Raw genomic sequence first — 22095 nt, forward strand, 5'->3', positions numbered from 1 at the left:
ATTGATACAAGTAGAACAATTCCATACATCAGAAAATTTATGCCTCAGAAAGCAACACCTGTAAAGGTTAGAATCACAGATTCCCCCAGAATAAACCCATCTGTCTGGGATTATTGTTCAGTAGTTAAAAACTCATGTAGAATTATTTGAGTAATTTTAAAAGCCGCAAAACTAAATCAGCTGAACAAAAGACTGAGCAATTCAAATTCAAGCATGGGTTTCCTAATCTCAGGTGACCACCTCCTCGGAGCAAGGCAGGCAAGCCTAAACTCAGGTAAAAGTTAGATTGTTCCTTTCTTTGCTCTTCAATCTCTGTTTGATTGAGGGAGGTGGGGAACAGGGGTGCTGTCTGTACCATTTAATGCTTGTATTGCAGCTTGCGTCTGTGGAAAGCCTTTTGTTGTTTGAACTGTGCTTTCCTTGCTTGTGTTTATTCCTGTGTTTGATTAACAACAATGCTGATTTGACCAGCTAACACATGGAAATCCAATGCTCCGTCGTATAGCAAAGAACTTGCATTTAATTGTAACTTCATATTCTCAGAATCCACCAAAGCGTTTTGCATGAAAGAAGACTTTTAATTTATTGTAGCTTTATAGGTAAAATCAGTAGCCATCAGTAGCCATTTTGCACACAGCAAGGTGTCACTAGCAGCAGTGAAATATAGGACCAGTTATTTGATCATGTTGACTAGGGCATTTCTTTAATGATTTACTGAATATTATAACAGGATCTTTAAGCTCTATACATCTGATTCAGCACACTGAAGTGACCTTTGTCATGACCTGTAGATGCATTCCCAGCATGGTCAGTGAACTGTAGGTTAATACCCCTCGGTTAGCTTCCTTTTAATTTGTATGGTTCAAGTTCAAGTGGACTAGCAGTCAGGCCTTTGCTTTAAACAGATTAAAGATTAGTTTATTCAACTGCACCAGTGTTGGGTTAAAAATACGTCTGAAAAATGCTAACTCTGACAAACCTCACTTTTGTATTAAGTATCACATGTAGCATCAGCCAAAACTCAAATGCAGGGCTGAAGTTTCTGACTCAGGGATGTAAAGTCATACTGTAGGTCAAGCTAAACCAGAATTCAATGTACAAAGCAGGTCAGTCATTTATCACAACTTCCCCATTTCATTAAGTAACCATCAAAAACATGACACCATAAAAAGTTGAGCAAGCTATAAGGCTGTTCGTCTCTTGCAACCAGCTTCCCCATTCGGTGGCCGATTGATCACAGATTCAACTCTATTTCCCTGCCTATCCCCATAACCTTTAACTCCCTTGTAGGTCATAAATTTATTGACCTCAGCCCTGGGTATTTTCAGAGACTGAGGTTCCACACTTCTCTGGCGTGGAATCTTTCAAAGAATAGCAAATTGCTGAGAGAAGAAATTCCTCCTTGACTTATTTATAACTCCTTGGATTTGGTGCATGGCACTGTTACTATAGCAACTGTGATGCTTTTGCTTTCCTTTTCTAAGGCAAAGCTTAGGAAAGGGTTGACTACAGGTGTTAAAAACTTGAGTCTGAAATTTCTATTCCTTGTGAGGAACATATGCAGCATTTATCAATGAGGGCACTTGGAGAGTTTTGCATCTTTCCCTAATGTGTTTATTTGCCCATGAAAGGAATATGTCAGCCTAGTTTCTCAAAAAATGACCCAAAAGCTCACCTCATCTTTGCCTCCTCTAAATGTGGTGCATGAGCAAGAAACAGAACCCTCAGCAACCAACAAGGGCAGTACAATGCGGCCTGTGCCACTTGGCCCATCCCTCTCAACGGAGTTGGGGAGTGAAGATAATATACAGACCACTGTTCCTAGTTAAATCCTCACCTTACCCATTGTGTTATAGCAGTTAAATGGTAGATTTACTGTCAGCATCCTCTCTCCTGATTGAGACCTACAGGGCTTGGTCTAGCATGATAGAGGAAAACCACTTGGTTGTCTATTGAGATGAGCCAATTGTCTTAAATACTGTGTAGTTTACTATGTACAAATAACGATGCACAAGTTACATCAATATGATAGACATTGTTACAGAGACTGAAGAAGATGCAGATGGGAGATCCTATCACTTTGAGATGCTAAGCTATTCTCCTACAGTATTTGTATGTCATCAACATTGTGAATGGTGCTAAATGGACTGCTCAGCCTAATTACCCTTTTTGAACCCTTAGCCCTAATAGGATGAGGTCTAGTTTCATGAGTAGTTGGCTGTAGTTAGAGGGTAGAAAGTGTTGCCTTATTCCCAGGAAATCGCAGATACTCGATACAAATTTTTCACTTGTCACTTTACACAGATGGTGGGTAATATCAGAACCAGAAGTGAGCGTAGGGCAGCAAGTGGAGATTACTATTAAAATGGAAGGGCAAGTGTTCAGTTGTTCAATTTTTGCAGTGGATTATATGTGTCCATTGACTGCTTGGTCACTACATAGTTAAACTAGGGTGTGATCACTTAAAAAGAAACCTAAACTGATATAAGCTAGTCTAAGCAAGAGGGAACAGACATTTTAAATCATTGAATCAAACTCCTGTTGCACACATTAGAGCTGAAATGTATCATCTCTGTACATCTCCGACATATCAAACACAGCAGAGTGAGATACAGTAATCTAGACTAAAATTAGAGAGGTCTGCCCATGCTTTGATGTTTCATATCTGAGAAGATGTGATTGTGTGAGACAGGATATCAGAAGCTAATGGTATAATTTGCTGTCTGAAGATCACTTTTTCAAATGTCCCCACTCTGCCTCTCTGTCAGGCCAGGCAGAAATTGCTGTACTATGCTCTAGCTCAGCCAAGCTGAATTTGCAGGTTCGGTCTATATACATCAGCCTGAAGCATCTATTGGATATGGTGGCAGGCATGGTTGTCAGATTAGGATTTTTCCAGTTATAGTTCAAAATCAACAGTGTAAAGATATTCAATCAGCTAGCTCTGCAGAAACAAAGGATTTATGACTGGCTTCCCAAGGCCAAGGTATAAATGATTGAGTACAGAGGATAAACTGTTCGTTCCCAGTTCTGCCATTCCTCAAACTGCTGGATTCAAAACAGCATGTTAGAGCTGATATTTCTCAGTGAGGAGCTTGGGAAATGCTTGTTTACCAGGTGCCAACAAGGGGGAAAGGAGTCACAAATCCTTTACAGAGGAGATAAAATTTGTGGATGCTGGAAATTTTTGTGTTGATTCTTTTGGCCCCATTCATTGTGCATTCCAGCAGCAGACATTTCAGGGAAGAGTTAACAGCTGCTGCACTTTAAATCTTCTACCTGGTCCTGCTCAGTGAATGGATCTGAAAAATAAGGGAGCTAAGGATGTGGAAGGCCAGCGTTATAAATGTCCTTTTTAATTTGCAGACAGTGTACAGAACTTTTGAGGCTGTGGGCCTTGCTGATTTTTTTGTTAATTTGGACTGCGTTGTGTCTCATGTTTGATTGTACTATTTGATCTATACTCACTGTACTTGAGACATGTTAAACAATGTAAATTAAACCTATTGATCACTTAGAAATGAGTAAAATCATAGAATAGAATCATAGAATCATTACAGTGCAGAAAGAGGCTATTCGGCCATCGAGTCTGCACTAACCTTCTGAAAAGTATCCCACCCAGACCCACACCTTGACCCTATCTCCAAAATCCTTCATTTGCCATGGCTAATCGACCTAACCTTTGGACTGGAAACCAGAGCACCTGGAGGAAACGGAGATAATGGGAACTGCAGATGCTGGAGAATCCGAGACAACAAAGTGTGGAGCTGGATGAACACAGCAGGCCCAGCAGCATCTCAGGACCACAAAAGCTAACGTTTCGGGAAGGGTCTAGGCCCCAAAATGTCAGCTTTTGTGCCGCTAAGATGCTGCTTGGCCTGCTGTGTTCATCCAGCTCCTCACTTTGTTCACCTGGAGGAAACTGTTCCAATAACAGGGCCTCAATCTCCGCATGATTTGTCTGGTGACATTGTAATTCCACCACTGTCTTCCCCACAAAGTGTAAATAATGTATAACTAGTTATGATAATAAAATGTGAGGCTGGATGAACACAGCAGGCCAAGCAGCATCTCAGGAGCACAAAAGCTGACGTTTCGGGCCTAGACCCTTCATCAGAGAGGGGGATGGGGGGAGGGAACTGGAATAAATAGGGAGAGAGGGGGAGGCGGACCGAAGATGGAGAGTAAAGAAGATAGGTGGAGAGGGTGTAGGTAGGGAGGGGATAGGTCAGTCCAGGGAAGACGGACAGGTCAAGGAGGTGGGATGAGGTTAGTAGGTAGCTGGGGGTGCGGCTTGTGGTGGGAGGAAGGGATGGGTGAGAGGAAGAACCGGTTAGGGAGGCAGAGACAGGTTGGACTGGTTTTGGGATGCAGTGGGTGGGGGGGAAGAGCTGGGCTGGTTGTGTGGTGCAGTGGGGGGAGGGGATGAACTGGGCTGGTTTAGGGATGCAGTAGGGGAAGGGGAGATTTTGAAACTGGTGAAGTCCACATTGATACCATATGGCTGCAGGGTTCCCAGGCGGAATATGAGTTGCTGTTCCTGCAACCTTCGGGTGGCATCATTGTGGCAGTGCAGGAGGCCCATGATGGACATGTCATCAAGAGAATGGGAGGGGGAGTGGAAATGGTTTGCGACTGGGAGGTGCAGTTGTTTGTTGCGAACTGAGCGGATGTGTTCTGCAAAGCGGTCCCCAAGCCTCCGCTTGGTTTCCCCAATGTAGAGGAAGCCGCACCGGGTACAGTGGATGCAGTATACCACATTGGCAGATGTGCAGGTGAACCTCTGCTTAATGTGGAATGTCATCTTGGGGCCTGGGATGGGGGTGAGGGAGGAGGTGTGGGGACAAGTGTAGCATTTCCTGCGGTTGCAGGGGAAGGTGCCGGGTGTGGTGGGGTTGGAGGGCAGTGTGGAGCGAACAAGGGAGTCACGGAGAGAGTGGTCTCTCCGGAAAGCAGACAGGGGAGGGGATGGAAAAATGTCTTGGGTGGTGGGGTCGGATTGTAAATGGTGGAAGTGTCGGAGGATAATGCGTTGTATCCGGAGGTTGGTAGGGTGGTGTGTGAGAACGAGGGGGATCCTCTTGGGGCGGTTGTGGCGGGGGCAGGGTGTGAGGGATGTGTCGCGGGAAATGCGGGAGACGCGGTCAAGGGCGTTCTCGATCACCGTGGGGGGAAAGTTGCGGTCCTTAAAGAACTTGGACATCTGGGATGTGCGGGAGTGGAATGTCTTATCGTGGGAGCAGATGCGGCGGAGGCGGAGGAATTGGGAATAGGGGATGGAATTTTTGCAGGAGGGTGGGTGGGAGGAGGTGTATTCTAGGTAGCTGTGGGAGTTGGTGGGCTTGAAATGGACATCAGTTACAAGCTGGTTGCCTGAGATGGAGACTGAGAGGTCCAGGAAGGTGAGGGATGTGCTGGAGATGGCCCAGGTGAACTGAAGGTTGGGGTGGAAGGTGTTGGTGAAGTGGATGAACTGTTCGAGCTCCTCTGGGGAGCAAGAGGCGGCGCCGATACAGTCATCAATGTACCGGAGGAAGAGGTGGGGTTTGGGGCCTGTGTAGGTGCGGAAGAGGGACTGTTCCACGTAACCTACAAAGAGGCAGGCATAGCTGGGGCCCATGCGGGTGCCCATGGCCACCCCCTTAGTCTGTAGGAAGTGGGAGGAGTCAAAAGAGAAGTTGTTGAGTGTGAGGACGAGTTCAGCTAGGCGGATGAGAGTGTCGGTGGAGGGGGCCTGGTCGGGCCTGCGGGACAGGAAGAAGCGGAGGGCCTTGAGGCCATCTCCATGCGGAATGCAGGTGTACAGGGACTGGACGTCCATGGTGAATATGAGGTGTTGGGGGCCAGGGAATTGGAAGACCTGGAGGAGGTGGAGGGCGTGGGTGGTGTCACGGACATAGGTGGGGAGTTCCTGGACCAAAGGGGAGAAAATGGAGTCCAGATAGGTGGAGATGAGTTCGGTGGGGCAGGAGCAGGCTGAGACGATGGGTCGGCAGGAGCAGGCTGAGACGATGGGTCGGTCCATTTTCTCCCCTTTGGTCCAGATCCATTTTCTCCCCTTTGGTCCAGGAACTCCCCACCTATGTCCGTGACACCACCCACGCCCTCCACCTCCTCCAGGACTTCCAATTCCCTGGCCCCCAACACCTCATATTCACCATGGACGTCCAGTCCCTGTACACCTGCATTCCGCATGGAGATGGCCTCAAGGCCCTCCGCTTCTTCCTGTCCCGCAGGCCCGACCAGGCCCCCTCCACCGACACTCTCATCCGCCTAGCTGAACTCGTCCTCACACTCAACAACTTCTCTTTTGACTCCTCCCACTTCCTACAGACTAAGGGGGTGGCCATGGGCACCCGCATGGGCCCCAGCTATGCCTGCCTCTTTGTAGGTTACGTGGAACAGTCCCTCTTCCGCAACTACACAGGTCCCAAACCCCACCTCTTCCTCCGGTACATTGATGACTGTATCGGCGCCGCCTCTTGCTCCCCAGAGGAGCTCGAACAGTTCATCCACTTCACCAACACCTTCCACCCCAACCTTCAGTTCACCTGGGCCATCTCCAGCACATCCCTCACCTTCCTGGACCTCTCAGTCTCCATCTCAGGCAACCAGCTTGTAACTGATGTCCATTTCAAGCCCACCGACTCCCACAGCTACCTAGAATACACCTCCTCCCACCCACCCTCCTGCAAAAATTCCATCCCCTATTCCCAATTCCTCCGCCTCCGCCGCATCTGCTCCCACGATAAGACATTCCACTCCCGCACATCCCAGATGTCCAAGTTCTTTAAGGACCGCAACTTTCCCCCCACGGTGATCGAGAACGCCCTTGACCGCGTCTCCCGCATTTCCCGCGACACATCCCTCACACCCCGCCCCCGCCACAACCGCCCCAAGAGGATCCCCCTCGTTCTCACACACCACCCTACCAACCTCCAGATACAACGCATTATCCTCCGACACTTCCGCCATTTACAATCCGACCCCACCACCCAAGACATTTTTCCATCCCCTCCCCTGTCTGCTTTCCGGAGAGACCACTCTCTCCGTGACTCCCTTGTTCGCTCCACACTGCCCTCCAACCCCACCACACCCAGCACCTTCCCCTGCAACCGCAGGAAATGCTACACTTGTCCCCACACCTCCTCCCTCACCCCCATCCCAGGCCCCAAGATGACATTCCACATTAAGCAGAGGTTCACCTGCACATCTGCCAATGTGGTATACTGCATCCACTGTACCCGGTGCGGCTTCCTCTACATTGGGGAAACCAAGCGGAGGCTTGGGGACCGCTTTGCAGAACACCTCCGCTCAGTTCGCAACAAACAACTGCACCTCCCAGTCGCAAACCATTTCCACTCCCCCTCCCATTCTCTTGATGACATGTCCATCATGGGCCTCCTGCACTGCCACAATGATGCCACCCGAAGGTTGCAGGAACAGCAACTCATATTCCGCCTGGGAACCCTGCAGCCATATGGTATCAATGTGGACTTCACCAGTTTCAAAATCTCCCCTTCCCCTACTGCATCCCTAAACCAGCCCAGTTCATCCCCTCCCCCCACTGCACCACACAACCAGCCCAGCTCTTCCCCCCCACCCACTGCATCCCAAAACCAGTCCAACCTGTCTCTGCCTCCCTAACCGGTTCTTCCTCTCACCCATCCCTTCCTCCCACCACAAGCCGCACCCCCAGCTACCTACTAACCTCATCCCACCTCCTTGACCTGTCCGTCTTCCCTGGACTGACCTATCCCCTCCCTACCTCCCCACCTACACCCTCTCCACCTATCTTCTTTACTCTCCATCTTCGGTCCGCCTCCCCCTCTCTCCCTATTTATTCCAGTTCCCTCCCCCCATCCCCCTCTCTGATGAAGGGTCTAGGCCCGAAACGTCAGCTTTTGTGCTCCTGAGATGCTGCTTGGCCTGCTGTGTTCATCCAGCCTCACATTTTATTATCTTGGAATTTCCAGCATCTGCAGTTCCCATTATCTCTATAACTAGTTATGTTTTGCTTCAGACACTCGCACTGTTCTAGAGATAGTAGCAACTACGGATACTGGAGAATCTGAGATAACAAGGTGTAGAGCTGGATGAACACAGCAGGCTTTCCTGTTCCTCTGCAGCTTGGCCTGCAGTGTTCATCCAGCTCTACACCTTGTTTTCTCACTTGCACTGTTCTCTTGTGAAAGGTCGGAGAGCAATTTCAATCATTGCTGCTCCATCAGTGTAATGAGTGTTGATGTAGGTTATGGGTCTGTGTGAGTATGAGAAATGAGTTTGACAGCAGCAAAATAATGAAACTCTGAAACTGAGCCTTGTTGAGGCATTGGGGTCTGGTACACTGGCAGGAGAGCCAGTGAGAGAGCCTTGCTGCAAAGGCTTATCTAAACCGCATGCCCATCGGGCAATGCCAGAGTTACCCTGCTGAACTTCCCAAGAATCAAGGTTCTGGCGGTGGAAACCTCAGCCAACAGAAGCTGCTGGCCAATCAGAGGCATTCCTGAAGTTCTCAGATCACAGGGCGCCCTGGGCAAATATACAATGTAGGGGGTGTTGGAAGTATTCATGGTTTAGGGTTGATGGGACGTGAGGGTAGAGAGATAGGAAGTAAAAGCAGGGCATTGTCTCCCAGCATGTACTTTTCTGCCCAACTTCCAGTATTTAGAAGAGACGCTGAATGTCTTTGATTAAGGGATCTCCCCCACCTCTACTTGAGGTGAAGAAGCGAATGGATAATAGGAAAACTGTTGTACTCTTCGCATGGTCCGTATGTAAGTATACCTTTAAGAGATATGCTCATAATTTCATCAATAACAGCATGTGACATGAGGATGCAAAAGTCTCACTCCATTTTATAGATGATCACTTGCAGCATGTCATGCTAATGGAAGCAAGCTGCTGTTTGTAACTGAGTAGATTAATGTGAGTCTAGACACTGATATGCCTCAGAAATGTGATGTATGTATGCAACAGCTAGCTGTAATAAAAATCAGTTGGATTCTTCAATACAATACAATGCTCACTTCATTCCTTATTAATATGAGTTAGCATAAATATTGCTGCATCGGGTAAAATGCCCAGCTTGAAGGTAAACTTGCTTGATCGAGGAACCTCCCCATCTAACTTGAGGTGAGGCAGTGTGGAGGAAACTGTTAATGCCACAGGGTGAAAGATGTATCTGGAACTGGGCTAATCCCAATGGTGGCATAACGAGGCCCTTAAGTGGTCCTTTGTGGGCAGTCAGATTGACTATGAGCTGTCCTGCTCAGACTTTATTCAAGCAGAGGAGGGAACACAGTGAGCTTTGGGCACACCTGCAGCGACCAAATTTAAGTGCCTAGCCACCTCCAAGCTTGGCATCTCTGGGAGCAGAAGATCCAAGCCAACATTTCAGGTTTGTGACCTCTCATTGGGACAGATCAACACATTATGATGAAATTTCACAGAACTGAAACTTAAACTCTATCCCTCTGCTTGATCTACAAAGGTTCTGTTCTCACCCAACTCTTGTTGCATCAAGTCACACTGTCACTATACCTCGAAGAGGCATGCTGATGATTATCATCACTGTATCATAGCATAGAAATTTATCAAAGCTCCTTAGACAACATCCTCCAAGTCTATGATCACTTCCATCTAGAAGGCCAAAGACAGCAGACATATAGAAACCTGCTAGTTCTCCTCCAAGTCTGCCATCATCCTGACTTGGAGATATATTGCCATACCTTCAGTGTCACTAGATCAGATGCCTCCCTCATGACATTGGGAGCTTACTTCCACCAAATAGATAGCAATGGTACAAGGAGGCAGCTCACCACCACCTACTCAAGGTGAACTGAAGATGAGCAATAGATGCTGGCCCAACCAGCAAGGCTCATATACTGTGAATGAATTAAAATAAAGTGACCTGAAAGTTCAAAAATCTTGTACTCCATCTCAACTCAGATCACTTGAAGCATGGTACTCTACTTGAAATGTGATATGTATGAATGTAATGTTTATGCATCATAGTTAACTGTAATAAGCATCTGTTGAATTCTTCAATACCATGATGTCCATGCCCAGTTTTCTATTTTATGGGAAATGACAGAAGCATTATGGCATCAGATAAAGTAAAATGTTGAAGGTAAATCTACATCCACACAAACACCTACAGATCGAATTTTCTTTTCCTATCCTGGGGAATTACAGTATCCCAATTCCTTCCATAATTACGATCAGCTAAAATTGTAAACTGAGACTTAATATCTTTCTATTCTGAAAATTATTCACTGCCTTTGATAACCAGACCCAGGAGGGAGCAGTGTGCTATTTTTAACACCAGATGCATTTTATTGAATCTAATAAAAAGTTTTTAACATAAAGCATGAAGGTTGTAATAAATATAATTGTCCCTTGAAGCATCATTATTACAAAATTTGACAGTAATGTGACAACATAGAATTTGTTTTATTAAGCGCTGTACAAGTTAGAAGTTTTTAAAGGAACTTATAAACTCTCATTAGCGAAACAAGCTCCTTTATATTTAAGAGGATTAACATTGACCCCTGTGAGCCTGGGCTTCCATTATGCTGTATCTGATCTTCTCTGTGCAAAGCCATTCCAGAACATGAAGCCTGCTGCAGTAAAATAGAATCTCTCCACATTTTCTCTCTTGAAGCTAAAATACGATCTACTCCTTATTTCTATTCCCTTTTCCCTTCACTTCTTACCTGCCACTCCAAATGCACATCATACCTTCTCATTTGAAATTGTGGAATGCCTGCAAAAGACAATTGTTTCTGCTGTTGCACCAATCATAGCATTGCTTTCTTCATAATACAACACACAGGTTTCAGGTAACCAAATGCTGTGATGTGGAGGGGCTGCTGTCGGACTGGGGTGGGCCAAGTCAGAAGGCACATGACACCAGGTTATAGTCCAACAGGTTTATTTGAAATTACAAGCGTTCGGAGTGCTGCTGCTTTGTCAGGTGAAGTCTGTCTATAAACAAATGCAACCTTGATTTGACATTTTCAATTGCAAAAGAAACTAATGGTTCTTTCCTGCTATTGTTTTTCCTTTCACACAGTGATGGGAGTGTAGATGATGAGCCACCGTGCCCAGAAGAAATAGATTATGACACAGACAGTTGCACAGAGGAAGATGATGACTCCATTGACCTTGCTGCTGAGCTTGATTTGAGCTCTGGGGATGAGCTCGAGCTTGATAAGAAGTGACTCTCCATTACAGAATCTGGGAGTGGACACCCAAACATCGCAAAATGGACTACTACATTGCCATTCTTGTCACCAGTGATATCCAAACACAAGAGAGCTTCGGCATGGAGCAAAGATACCTTGTGACTGCAATTTTCCCCTTGCTGTTCTGAAATGATCCGAACATTGTCTGTACAAACTGCTTTGGTTGTGATAATGTTACGCAGTATTTTGCTATCCTGTAAGTCATAGTTGTAGTGTGGATTCCCACTGAACTCCCTATAATGGTTGTTTAGAGGTCTCACAGATCTGTGGAGAACCCTGAGCCCAGCATTCCTTATCATTTCCTGTCAAAGATGGTGGTGTTAGGCTGAGGAGGGGCCTGCAAGAACAGGGCTTTGGCATTTATTGGCAATCATGTAGTGCACCCCAATTGTAATCATTAGCATCTTGATCATGCAACACAGAGGCTTCAGACAGCTGAATGCAACCTGGATTTTACATTTTCAATTGCAGAAGAGACTAAAGGTTCTTTCCTGGGGTGATGAGAGTATAGACAATGAACCTCACACCCACATTGGTGCAGCCACAGCCTCCCACACCAGCTTCCAGAGGTCCTACTCCATTTCCTGCTCTCACTGAGGGATTGTGACAGGTTTCAATGTGGGGTCACAGTGAGAAAATGTTTGGGAAGCTGTGCCTTAAATGAGGAGCAGTTAGGCTATCAGCATGAAAACGTTTAAGTAACATGAACATGGGAACTAGGCAGGATGAGGACTTTGATCACTGAAGCTGAGAGAGCTGAGTTACTTTTATTTTAAAGTTTGTTATGAATTGGGCTAAACTCAGTCGGCTTGGGCTACAATCTATTTGTCAGCCCCTCGCCGTGTTTTTAAGTTTTCCTGCAGATTCACACAAGGAAGACAATGTGGGAAAAGGTATCACACTTGACCAGAGCTCCATGAAAACCGTTGCTGCCTCATTAGATAGCTTGAGACACCAAAATCTCCTTATTGTTCATGGGAAAGCAGTTCAGATTCATGCGTTTTGTGCTGAGTGTAGGATTAAGGCCGTAAAAGTTCTGTCAGTTGGTGCACACTGGGGAGCGATCTGATTGATTTTCTGACTTCCAACTGCGGAAGAACTGTTTGTTTTTAACCCCAAGGTGTTACAGAGTTGTTGAAGCTTGTAAGCTTCATTCCTCATGCTGTTAATCCCCCCTGGTCTGGTGTTTTGCCCGTGTCTCTCTGACAACTATCCCCTTTCTGGCCATCTTCCACAGGAAGGGGAGTGTTGGCGGACGATTGAGGGTGAGGGTGGGGTTGGTGTTTTGGAAGCTAAATGTGAAAAGGTGTTGATCCCAGAAAACATTGAGGACCTCGAGCGATACACAAAGGTTGGAGAACTGTGAAATCCCTCACTGATTGCTGAAGGCTGTAATGGAAAGCAATCCAAGTTGACATCAAGTGATTATTTATCCTCATAGGTGTTGAGGAGCCAGAGAGAGACAAAGGAAAATGCCATGACCCCAGATAAGCATGCAGAATCTGCCCTGCTGCAATCATTGCTGGGCAAGACCTCCAAGATGTGCAGAATCAACACAACTTTTTCTTTCTCTCAGAGTCTTCCAAGATCCAGAGTCTGCTCTATGGAACAGGGTGAGATGTGCTTATATTTCTTCTCCAAAGGTACATGGGGACTACCCTGCGATTAGCAGCCTTAACTGGTTGACACTCCTGCAGCTAGATGTGCTACGTATCAGCAAATCCTCATGTTCTGTGCCAAGTGAAGCTTACAGCTGACGTCACTTCCCTGTCCTTCCTGCCTAACCTGGACCAGGAGACGATTTATAATGAATAATAAACATATGTAAGTTAACTTTTCTGATATAGATTGCACCCACTGTCCTCTGCTTCAAAAATGGGCCCCAGCCTTGGTGCGCGGTGACGTCCTTGGGCAGTCCCTGCTCCCCTCCTTTTACCAATTTACATCCACCCTGACATCACCCAGCACAGGTCTATTTCATTTTCCTGGTGTTAAATACACACGCACATGAGGCCTTAAAAGTGAAGGTCACTGGTTTAATGTCATTTTAGTTCTGCCTATTTAATTCTTGTGGAATCATGGCCATTTGGGTCTGTATGTGCTGTCACATCCTTTTATCTATAACTGGATTTCTAATCAGCCATCTCAAACTTGTTTTATACAGTGTTAAAGAATATTTCCTTGATTATCCGCTAGCCTTTTCATTTTTCCTTTTAGCCCTATCTGTACCCTCCATTTTCCCTCTTTAATTCCTACAATCCTTTCAATTTATTTTGGGATTGTTAACACGGGTTTTATCAGATCTCTCCCCTCAGTCTGATTTTAAATCCCTCTCCTTCTTGGGAGCTTTTATTATGCTGCACATTCTTATTGTCGGATAAGAGTTTATTTATTTCATACCTCACCAGATTTGAAGATTCCCTGTGGCTGAGCTGTTGTCCATCCATCCTGCCTGTGGAGAAACATAACATGTTCAAAGAGGGAGACTGGTGCATTCAGATATACACAAAAAGATTCACATTTTCAAGACATTATATCATAGAATTCCCCAAATTGGGCCTCTCAGGTCTGCGCTGGCCCCCTGAAAAGTATCCCACCCAGATCAGGCCCACTGCCCTGTCCCCATAACCCCACATTGTCATGGCTAACTCACCTAGCCTGCACACCCCTGGACACTATGGGCAATTTAGCGTGGCTAAACCACCTAACCTGTGTATCTTTGGCCTGTGGCAGGGAACTGGAGCACCCAGTGAAAACCAGAGCACCCAGCGGAAACCCACACCGTAACGGGGAGAATGTGCAAATTCCATACAGACAGTCACTCAAGGCCAGAATCGAACCCATGTCCCTGGCACTGTGAGGTAGCAGTGTTAACCACTAAGCCACCACGCCACTCTAATATCCATGAGAAGAGCTTAGAAATAGGAGGAAGACAAAGTCATTTGGCTCCTCCAGCCCGCTCCACCAATCCATAAAATTGTGGCTGATCCAGTCTAGACCCCCGACCCCACTTGCCCACCTGTTTCCAAAAGCCTCCGGTACAAAACGCTGCCTTGAATATATTCCCTGATTCAGACTCTCCATTGGAAGAAATGTGAACTGGTTCAAAGGAACGCCAGCTGGGTTTAATGTGGAGAAATTGTTGGTCATAAACATTTGGATTCGAAACAGGAAATGTTTGTTGGGTTGTCAATTAGCATGGGATGAAAGGATAAGGACATGGCAGTGAGTCAGTCGCTGGCAGTAATGAGTCAGTGTGAAACTCTTAGCAGCTGGGCTAATTATACAGTCAGGCCTCAAAACTATTAAGTGTGAACTGAAGCTGGTTATTATAAGTCTATATAATTTGTTGGTTAGGATGTTTGCAATATAATGCAGGGTTTTGGGTGGCTTCTGTTTCAAATGGGCACTGAAGCAAAGGGACGAGAGAATGGCTCAGTCATACTTATTTTAAAAGATATAGATATTTACCAGGTTTATGAGGTTCTGAGCAGTGATGAGCTGAATGTTGTGAGGTTTGTTACATAGAACACTCACAGTAATGTATTCAATTGGAAGTTGCAATAAAATCTTAGCAGCAAAAGGTCAGATTAATCAAGCAGCTTATCTGGCTTCATATTTTTTGTTTCAAAAGTATAATTTATTTATGAAAACAACTTTACATATATACATCGTCACAAATACAGGTCAGTTCTGTATGGTAGTTTATCAAGGAAACAAAAACAGTGCAGTTTGACTCTGTTCAACAAACCAATGACATCTCTTGCACAAGCAAGACTACATTTTCATGCCAGGATGGTCTGATAACTGAACGGACCCTGTTTAACTTCAGGAGAAAGACTTCAGACAGTGGCCTATCCCCATTGCGCCATGGCAGCATCTGTCCCAAGCCTTAGTCCATCTCTCAGCACAGGGCTTTCTCGCTTCATGTATTTCTGATTATCCTCCATCCTATTCTTTGAATTTCTCAAGATGTCTGAGACTTCACTGTTTCTGTCATGTCATTGATAATTTCCAATACTCTTCTTCGACTTAGCACCTTCTTTTCAGTTTCCTTTATGCTTGTTTTTGATTGTTTCTTTATTAAGTCAACTTCTTGAATTCCCCTAAAAATTTTGTTTCTCTCAATTTTCCCACATCTGTTTTGAAGCAAGTTATTGTATCAGCCAATCGCATAAATGTTTGGATTGAACCAATCACAACTGACTCAGTTTACACCACTGCCATCTCTTGCTAGACCAAGGTAACTATTTGAATCAGGTTAGATGAACAAGAGGCTGGAAGAACACAACAGCCCAAGCAGCATCGGGAGGAAAGGAGAAGTCAACATTTCGAGTATTACCTTTCTTCAGTAACTTTGTCTAACTTGGATTCCAGCATCTGCAGTTTTTGTTGTCTCTAACCACATGAATCAACCTTCGTTTTTTGAAGCCTTCAAAAATAGCACCACTTGCTGTTAATGGTTGGGCGTGATAACTAGGAAGTGGTGATCTTTTATTCTTTCATGGGATATGGGTATTGCTGAGAAGTTTGGAATTGAGTGCCTTATCCCTAAATGCCTTTGAATTGAATGGCTTGTCAGGCAATTTCAGAGGGTACGTTAAGAATCAACCACACTGCTGTGGATCTACTAGATTTATTGTCACATCTATATCAAAATACAGCAAAAATTGTTTTTGCATGTTACATGTGAAGGTTTGCCATGCTCTGGTGCCATCTTGAAACACTGAATATAAAGCAAGCTTTTATTGCAATAGTGCTCATCTTTCTCTCTTTTTCTTGTCCTAGGCTAGATTGAGTAAGAATGATAGATTTCATTCTCTGAAGGACATTCATGAACCAGATGGGGTTTTACAATAAATGGTGATCATTTCATTCTCACCATTACTGAGATTGCATATGTAATCAAATTAACTTAACTTGTGCCAGCTGCCATAGTATAATTTGAGCTCATGTCCTTAAAGTTAGAGCCTCTGAACTCCTAGTCCTGTGACATTGCCACTACATCACAATCTCCCCTTCTTCCTTCACTCCCAAAAAGCCACCGCAGCCTCATGGCACCTTCCCCTGCAACTGCAGCAGGTGTAACAGCTGCCCATTTACCCCTCCCTCCTCAGTATCCAAGGGCCATAAGATCATAAGACATAGGAGTGGAAGTAAGCCAATTCGGCCCATCGAGTCCACTCCGCCATTTAATCATGGCTGATGGGCATTTCAACTCCACTTCCCCGCACTCTCCCCATACCCCTTAATTCCTTGTGAGATCAGGAATTTATCAATCTCTGCCTTGAAGACATTTAACATCCCGGCCTCCACTGCATTCCATGGCAATGAATTCCACAGGCCCACCACTCTCTGGCTGAAGAAATGTCTCCTCATTTCTGTTTTAAATTGACCCCCTCTAATTCTAAGGCTGTGCCCATAGGTCCTAGTCTCCCTTCTCAACGGAAACAACTTCCCAGCATCCAACCTTTCTAAGCCGTACATTATCTTGTAAGTTTCTATTAGATCTCCCCTCAACCTCCTGAACTCTAATGAATACAATCCCAGGATCCTCAGCCATTCATCGTATGTTAAACCTACCGTTCCAGGGATCATCCATGTGAATCTCCGCTGGACACACTCCAGGGCCAGTATGTCCTTCCTGAGGTGTGGGGCCCAAAATTGGACACAGTATTCCAAATGGGGCCGAACTAGAGCTTTAGAAAGTCTCAGAAGCATATCACTGCTTTTATATTCCAACCCTCTTGAGATACACGACAACATTACATTTGCCTTCTTAATCACAGACTCTACCTGCAACTTAAATGTTAGAGAATCCTGGACCAACACTCCCAGATCCCTTTGTACTTCTGCTTTATGAATTTTCTCACTGTTTAGAAAATAGCCCGTACCTGTATTCTTTTATACAAAGTGCAAGACCTCACATTTCATCAGCCATTTCCTGGACCACCCTCCTAAACTGTCTAAATCTTTCTGCAGCCTCCCCACCTCCTCAGTACTATCTGCCTGTCCACCTATCTTCGTATCATTGGCAAACTTCACCAGAATGCCCCCAGATCATTAATATATAAAGTGAACAGCTGTGGCCCCAACACTCAACCCTGCAGGACACCACTTGTCACCGGTTGCCATTCCAAAAAAGAGCCTTTTACCCCAACTCTCTGCCTTCTGTCAGACAGCCAATCCTCACTCCAAGCCAGTAGTTCATCTCAAACGCCATGGGCCCTCACCTTGCTCAGCAGCCTCCCTTGCGGCACCTTATCAAAGGCCTTTTGGAAGTCTAGATAGATAACATCCACTGGGTTTCCCTGGTCTAACCTACTTGTAATCTCTTCAAAGAATTCTAACAGGTTTGTCAGGCACGACCTCCCCTTACTAAATCCATGCTGACTTGTTCTAATCCAACCCTGTACTTCTAAGAATTTAGAAATCTCATCCTTGACAGTGGATTCTAGAATTTTACCAACAACCGAGGTTCGGCTAATCGGCCTATAATTTTGCATCTTTTGTCTTGATCCTTTCCTAAACAAGGGGGTTACAACAGCGATTTTCCAATCATCTAGGACTTTCCCAGACTCCAGTGACTTTTGAAACAACCAAAGCCTCCACTGTTTCCTCAGCCACCTTCCTTAGAACTGGAGGATCTAGTCTCGGGGCCAGGAGATTTATCAATTTTTAGACATTTTAGCTATTCTAGCACTTTCATACCTTCCAGGTGAAACAGCGCTTTACCTGCACTTCGCACAATCTAGTCTCCTGCGTTCACTGCTATTAAGTGGTCTCCTCAACATTGGAGAAACGAAGCGTAGACTGGTTGATTGCTTCACAGAACACCAATGTTCTGCTCGCGAGAAAGACCCTGAGCTTCCAGTTTCCTGCCACTTTAACAGACCATTCTGTTCCCTGGCCAATGTCTCTTGCCTTAGGCTTGCTGCAGTGTTCCAGCAAAGTTCAGTACAAGCTGGAAGAGCAGCACCTCATTTTCCATTTGGGGGATCCTGTAGCCTTCTGGACTCGATATCATGTTCAATAACTTCAGGGCTTGAACAGTCTCATGTCTTAGCCCCTACCCCCACACACCAGACCTTGTGATCACATAGTCTGCTAATATACAGTACTTATTGTTAGCCAGTAATTGTTCCTGTTAGTAGCAATTTACACTCCTAGTCAGATTGTTATTCACTCCTTTGAATGTCCAACTGTTTTTCTCTCTCTTTGGGCTTTATCCCCACCTATTGCTTACTCTTTACCCCCTGCCTCCACCCTATCTACAGTATTTAAAACAACATTTCCTAGCTACCATCGGTTCTGAGGAAGGGTCACTGGACCCAAAATGTTAACACTGATTTCTTTTCACAGATGCTGCCATACCCACTCAGCTTTCACAGCAAGCTTTCACACCCATGGCAACCTCGTTTACCCTCTCCTCCAGGAGTGGAATGTAGCTCTGTGGAGTTTGTGGACATGGGTTTGGGGCCATCCTCAATGGATTTCCTTCTAAACAGTTCAAGGATGATGTGAGCATGAGATAATGGGAACTGCAGATGCTGGAGAATCCAAGATAACAAAGTGTGGAGCTGGATGAACACAGCAGGCCAAGCAGCATCTCAGGAGCACAAAAGCTGATGTTTCGGGAAGGGTCTAGGCCCGAAACATCAGCTTTTGTGCTCCTGAGATGCTGCTTGGCCTGCTGTGTTCATCCAGCTCCACACTTTGTTATCAAGGATGATGTGAGATTGGCTGTCTACCTCAACGTAGTCTCAGGTTGGTTGGTGTAGCATCAAGAGAAATATTGACATGCTGGTTGAGTGGGGTCTTCTTAAGACATATCATTGCAGGTGCCTCCATTAGCAACTACACTGGAGTAGGAGGAGCACTGAGAAGAGGGAACAGGCAAGGCAGATGGCAATAACAAAGAGAAGGAGACAAAAGGAAGGACTGGTCTCTCAGTAGTAGAGATCTGAGCAAAATGCTTCTGTGTGGTTATGGTTGGAGGGTGCCATTGCTAACTGAATGGGGAATTAGGATTGCCTGAGGGGGAAGAGGGTAACTGGAGGTAGGGAGATTGCCAGCTGGAGCTAGAGGAGGGGTGTGGGTGGTGCCAAGGCAGCACAATGGGATGAAACACACCGGCAGATGGAACTGAGGCAGATGTATCAGGCTGTGGTTGGAGGGGGCTCATATTACACCAAACTTCTCAGCAAAACCTTGACTGGAACTAAGCAGGTGAATCCAATCTATTGTCTTCTTGATCATGTTGCTTGCTTCAAGGCCTCTATCAGAAATTAGACTAGGAATTGTAATAGGACAAGGCTATGCAGCCTTCAAGTCTGCTCTGCTGTTGAATAAGCTCAGAGCTGATCTGACCCCAGCCTTCACTCCACTCTCCTGCCTATCTGCCATAACTGGTTACTTAAAAAATCTGTCTAAGTTCATCCTCCTCTGCCCTCTGAAAATTTTGAAGATTAATGATACTCAGAGGGGAAACTCCCCCTCATCTCAGCATTAAAGAGAGACCCCTTACTTTGAAACTGTATCCTGTCATTCTAGATTCTCCAATGAGGGGAAATACCAGGACTTGTTTATGAGTATTATATTATAATGGAAAATAAATGAGCAAAATGCATCATTTAATATCATTTCTGTGATAGGAACATTAGATACAAAGGATTGCTGTTTGTTCCTGGCTCCCAGCATCTTTCTGAATGACAGAAGGAGGATTTTAAATCATTGAGAATTTTGGACATTAGCATCTTCTTCTTCATAATGTTTAATCCTGTCACAACATCCTTTTTCTGGTTATCTGGTTTGGCTTGTCTGCTTTCCCATTCCAGGCAGACTGTCCAACAGGGCCTGACCTGTTACCAAAATTACTCAAATGATACTAGCACTATAAAGTGTGCTTGTGTTAGAGGAGAACATGTGGTGTGGAGAGATGCAATAACATTTTGAAGATGTATCTCAATTTTACAGATGGAAAGGAGGAAGACAACAGTCATAGGGTGGAGAACAGTTGAGATTAAATGCCAAAAGGTTCAAAAACTAAAAGGAAATGGTAATGACCATATTAAAGAAGGAAAAGATAAAGAAACAATGTTAACAGAAAATAACCCTTTTGTGTTTGCATGTGTGCGTGAACTGAACAGATTCCTGTACTTAACAAGAATTGCAGTTTATTACATCTCACAACTAAGGTTTCAACACACGGATCGACTAGTTAAAACTCTAACCCACTTCTAAAACTGCCTCACACATGTACAAGCAGACATAGAGAAACAAAAATAAATTTTCACAAAGGAAAGCAGAAATTGCTAGAAAAACTCAGTGGATCTGGCCGCATCTGTGGAGAAAAGGCAGAATTAGCATTTGGGGTCAGTGACCCTTCTTCTCAACTCAAAACAAAGTCAGTTTGATCGGTGGAGGGACAAAATAATTTGGAACTATAGATCAATAGCACCAGTCCACCATGGTTCCTTGAGATGATCATTTTGCTTGTCAGGGCGTTCTGGTCTTCACTCTCCTCTCTCTCTATAGGTTTTTTTCCCCCCTTCTTCGCAGGAGGCACAAAGTACACTAACTACAAACTTTCTTTGTTACCAGTTAAATGCAATAGCTGACATCAATTGATTGGGAAAATAACTAGCTTTCTTTAGACTTCAAGTATTTTTACTGCAGCCTAAAGGCTTCTCACGACATCATTCATACCTACATGCTGTTCGGCTTCCCAGGAACCAAAGGATTGTTGGTCAGGCTGATGACCTTTGGTATCCCTAACTGGTTACACCTGCCCAAAATAATCATCTATTTGTTGCTGGCCAAATCTCATTATGAACACACCTCCTGGGCCATGTACAAACATCTTAGAATGGGTACAGTATAATGAGATGCGAACCATTGGCAATCTAGCTGTGCAAGACTCCTTGGGGATGAGTGACCATTAACATGATCAAATTTATTATCAGGATGGAGAGTGAGTAGTTGATTCAGAGACTAGGATACTGATTCTTAATAAAGGGAACTATGAAGATATGAGGTGTGAGTTGACCTTGATAGACTGGTGAGTTATTTATAGGGATGGCAGTGGATAGGCAATGACAAACATTCAAGGAACATATGAGGGTTCTGCAACAGCTGTTTATTCCTGTCTCACACTAAAACCAAATGGGTAAGACAGACAGTCCATGGCTCACAAAGGAAATTAGAGGTAGTTTCCGGTCCAGAGAAGAAGCATACAGATTGGCCAAGAAAATTAATATGCCTGAGGATTGAGAGCAGTTGAGAATTCAGCAAAGAAGGACAATGCAATCGATTAAGAAGGAGAAAATACAGTACAAAAGTAAGCTTGTGGAGAACATAAAGATGTACACTAAGAGTTTCTATAGGTGTGTGAAGAGAACTAAATTAGCGAAGATAAATGTAGGTTCCCTACAGATAGACATGGGGAGAGTGTATACTAAGGGATGAAGAAATGGCTGAGCAACTGAATATGTACTTTTGGTGATAAGGGGAACTGCAGATGCTGGAGAATCCAAGGTAACAAAGTGTGAAGCTGGATGAACACAGCAGGCCATGCAGCATTTCAGGAGATGCTGCTTGGCCTGCTGTGTTCATTATTTTTTGTTTCCTCTCTGCCAATCAGTTTTCCGTCCATCTCAATACACTTCCCCCAATTCGATGCGTTTTACTATTGCACAATAATCTCTTATGTTGGATTTTATCAAAAGCTTTTTGGAAGTCCAAGTACACAACATTAACTAACTTCCTCTTGTCAACTCTACTAGTTACATCTTCATCGAATTTCAACAGATTTGTCAAGCATGATTTCCCCCTCATAAATCCATGC

At 45.0% G+C, this 22095-nt stretch overlaps 1 protein-coding gene and 1 long non-coding RNA gene across 4 annotated transcripts in view; one reads left to right on the plus strand and one right to left on the minus strand.

The window, feature by feature from the left end:
* LOC132206177 (uncharacterized) overlaps positions 1–14367 on the minus strand; it is a 49960-nt gene extending 35593 nt beyond the window's left edge. Inside the window, exons 1-2 of the long non-coding RNA XR_009442888.1 lie at positions 14269–14367; positions 13650–13701 (exon numbers count right to left, since the gene is read on the minus strand). This is a non-coding gene — a long non-coding RNA (uncharacterized LOC132206177). The remainder of the gene's footprint in view (positions 1–13649; positions 13702–14268) is intronic.
* Positions 1–22095, plus strand: part of LOC125467389 (cytosolic carboxypeptidase 4) — a 250089-nt gene that overhangs the window by 223765 nt on the left and 4229 nt on the right. For 2 of the 3 annotated variants that reach the window (XM_048563165.2, XM_048563166.2), the window contains one exon: positions 11078–14745. In XM_048563165.2, coding sequence (XP_048419122.2) covers positions 11078–11225 — 148 coding nt within the window. In that variant the 3' untranslated portion in view covers positions 11226–14745. Of the gene's footprint in view, positions 1–11077; positions 14746–22095 lie in introns of those variants that run through there. The other variant, XR_007250625.2, reaches the window with a different exon arrangement.

The sequence above is a fragment of the Stegostoma tigrinum genome, chromosome 33 (genome assembly GCF_030684315.1).
Source record: "Stegostoma tigrinum isolate sSteTig4 chromosome 33, sSteTig4.hap1, whole genome shotgun sequence".
NCBI lineage: Eukaryota > Metazoa > Chordata > Chondrichthyes > Orectolobiformes > Stegostomatidae > Stegostoma > Stegostoma tigrinum.